The sequence below is a fragment of the Nanorana parkeri genome, unplaced genomic scaffold, assembly GCF_000935625.1.
Source record: "Nanorana parkeri isolate BGI_ZX_2015 unplaced genomic scaffold, ASM93562v1 scaffold576, whole genome shotgun sequence".
Taxonomy (NCBI): domain Eukaryota; kingdom Metazoa; phylum Chordata; class Amphibia; order Anura; family Dicroglossidae; genus Nanorana; species Nanorana parkeri.
Window position 1 is genome coordinate 781,460 of NW_017306844.1, and position 2,959 is coordinate 784,418.

Genomic DNA, 2,959 nt, shown 5'->3' on the forward strand with positions numbered 1-2,959 from the left:
CCGCTCCTCGCACCGTCCTACCGAATATTCCTGTGCATTGATAAACTTCAACATGAACAGATCAGAAAGATAAAGTGCATGTGTAGCTAAACAACAGAGGTGGCCATTTTGTGAAAGTAGAAGCCAATATTAATACACTGGTTCAGCCAGTCTCAGGGAATCCGTGCTACGGCTGACTTACGCGGGGTGTCATTGGCTCCATTAAAACAAAATGGAGTCTGCATTTCGGATGTTAGGACACGCAATGGCTTTGAGTGGAGACAGGTGCACTTTAAAAACCTGTCCCGTTGATTGATCTGTATACTTTAAGTTGTGCTATATAATACGGCGGAGCCCATGCACAATACTAAACACACAGCGTTAACAATATGGATCCCACCATCTGTTGTTCACGTGGCCTGTTTCGATGCCCTCGAATGGGGGGGGGGTCTTCTACGTATACTGCTCCAAAATGGCTGCCAGGCTGGGGTCAAGCATGGAGGCGAGCTGTAGGGGCGTTTTCCCCTCTTGGTCACAATGCTGCAGGTTGGATCGTGAGGCGAGGTAGACAATGACAGGGATGTGACCTTCACGAAGAGCCAGGTGGATGGGGAGTGACCCTGAGACGTCAGACACGTTCAGATCTGCGCCGTACTCAACCAGGATCTGCAACGTGTCTAGGAAACCCGTGCGGGCCGCATCGTGTGCCGGTGTGATGCCATACGGGTCTTGAATGTTCGCCGTGGCTCCTTGTTTCAGCAGTTCTGATGCTACTGACGTACTGCCGAACATCATCACCTGCAGACAGATGGACAGAAAGAAATGTATTCAAGATGAGAGGGAAAAAAACAGACCAACTGCAGCATCGCCAATTTTAAAAGTGTAACTGCATCGCCTTTACACTAGGCCAAGTTTACAGACAGCGGGGCAGACTTTACCACGCACTGAAAAGGACCATTGACAGCCGGTGTTCTATCGAAAGCTCTAACTCGTCGAATTCTCCAACTACCTCACTGCCGGGTACTTGCAAGTTGGCGGTTTCGACCAGACGGCGTTAGACTGCAAAACACAAAGACTGACTGAGCTCTGTACAGCTGCATTTTCACAATATTCAGCAGCTGGCAAACTCGACGAGTATTCGGAAAACGCCATGCGCGCCGCAACTGTACAGAGCTCCAGTCTTTCTGAGCACCGGAAATGAGGTAGTTGGAGATCTCGATGAGTTGGAGCCTTCGATAGAACACCGGTTTACAGGTGTTACAAATAGGTACATTTTTTAATGAATAGTAAAATAATAATTACAGTTTCCGCCTCACCTGCAATGCGGTCCTCCCGAAGTGGTTCAGGCAGTCCGGATGGATCTTCTCTTGGTGCAGCATTCTCCTCACCTCCTCGATGTCCCCCTGAGCTGCTGCCCGTGTCAGGAGGTCTCCAGCGCTCGTCTCTTGAAGCAACATTGGGGGGGTTCACAGATGAGCGCCCTGAGAACAGACACACAGTACATGGTGAATGCATGCTGCTTGTACAGAGAGGGAGGCACGCACACACACGGACCAGAAGCAGATATCACTCAGATCATCAGACTGAACACTTTAAAATGTGTAACTTCTCAGAAAAGAAATTCTCCTTCCGGGAAAATGTGACCGAAGCACCAATCATAAAATGTTACACGAGCGCTCAAAGGTTTCAATTCACCTCATGAGGGGTTTGGTGCCGTTAAACTGACCTAACATGGCCCAATGCTATTACTGTCTAGAAATGACTGATTTATAGATCACTGCAAAGCCCCATTATAGTCAGCCGTCACTCCAGTATCCTCATCTCCTACCCCGTGCTTAAAGGAGAAGTATGGGGTCAGTGTTTTTCCCCATAGGTCTCTTAAGGGTCTCAGGACGACATATACTGGCGTCCTCTCATGACCCAAAGCTCAGTATATCGCGAGCTACAGCTTGCGGTATACTGAGACCGCCGCAGTCGGGACGTATCCCGACATTACTCTCGAGATCCGCCCAGCTGCGTGAGTGACAGCGGGCTCTGCCTACCTAGAGGAAGAGCCAGCTGTGCCGGCCCCCTCCCCCGTCCGTTCCACCAGTCAGCGCTAGATGATCAGAGCGTGAAGGGAGGGGAATCCCTGCAGGGAGCCGTGACTAACAGTCACCGCTCTCTGCAGGGAGATGATCGAGAAGTGAGTAAACGCCGGTATGTGTTCGCTCACTTCCCGACCTACTGAGCTGACCTATGACAGTCTCATTGTCACACGTCGGCTGGAACTATGAGGTGAGTGATTTTCACTCAACTCATAGTTCTCCTTTAAAGTTGAACTCTAGACAAAACACTAAATACACAGATGGAATCTATATAGGGGAGCACACCACTGAGCTCATCTCCGTTACTCTGTTCTCTCCTACTATCAACATGCTCCTTGCACTGCAAATCACTTGATTGGTTCATTTTGCTGCTTTTCCCTCCCCCTCTCTGGGTTCTGCTGTACAGTTACTGGCAGATACCAGGTCACATTCAGGTCCTTACACGGCTTGATGGTAAGAAAACACTTCTAAGATGTATTACCTATTACAGAGCTGCATTCAATTATCTCATATCTTCCTTGAGTTAAGATTGCTGGTAAGAAAAAACTACAAATAAATTTGTATATGTTGAATTTCCGTAAGTTCTAAAGTTCTATCCCGCTGTTAATAACCAGATCCATCTAGAAGATTGTAAACTTAGTTACTGAAGATACCCAAACGATGAACTTCCTCGATGCAGTGACACCATCTCACTCAGCCTTGTGAAATATGTACTTCCTGGTGTCACCGCTCTGACAGAGCCTGCCTTCTAAACCACAGCACAATGTCTAAACAATGTAACAATATCATTGCTTGATGGAAGCAATGCATGATGGGATATGTAGTCTTGAGAAATGGAGATTGCATCACATCAAGCAGCAGGGAAAGAGACACAAAGCACACTAGGAATCCAG

General features: G+C 48.1%; 1 protein-coding gene across 1 annotated transcript; it reads right to left on the minus strand.

Moving 5' to 3' along the window:
- Positions 1–322: 322 nt before the first annotated feature.
- On the minus strand, positions 323–1,446 carry CDKN2D (cyclin dependent kinase inhibitor 2D). The gene is made up of 2 exons (XM_018562394.1): positions 1,296–1,446; positions 323–777 (listed from the first exon to the last, which is right to left on the minus strand). The coding sequence occupies exons 1-2, from the start codon at positions 1,434–1,436 to the stop codon at positions 433–435; spliced, it is 486 nt and encodes a 161-aa protein (XP_018417896.1). The 5' UTR covers positions 1,437–1,446; the 3' UTR covers positions 323–432.
- Positions 1,447–2,959: the final 1,513 nt, after the last annotated feature.

Excerpts from the sequence above, each read along its gene's own strand:
- CDKN2D (XM_018562394.1), bottom strand. The coding sequence starts at position 1,436 with ATGTTGCTTCAAGAGACGAGCGCTGGAGACCTCCTGACACGGGCAGCA. Across the intron at positions 778-1,295 it reads TCGGGAGGACCGCATTGCAG|GTGATGATGTTCGGCAGTAC; the intron begins GTGAGGCGGAAA and ends ATCTGTCTGCAG.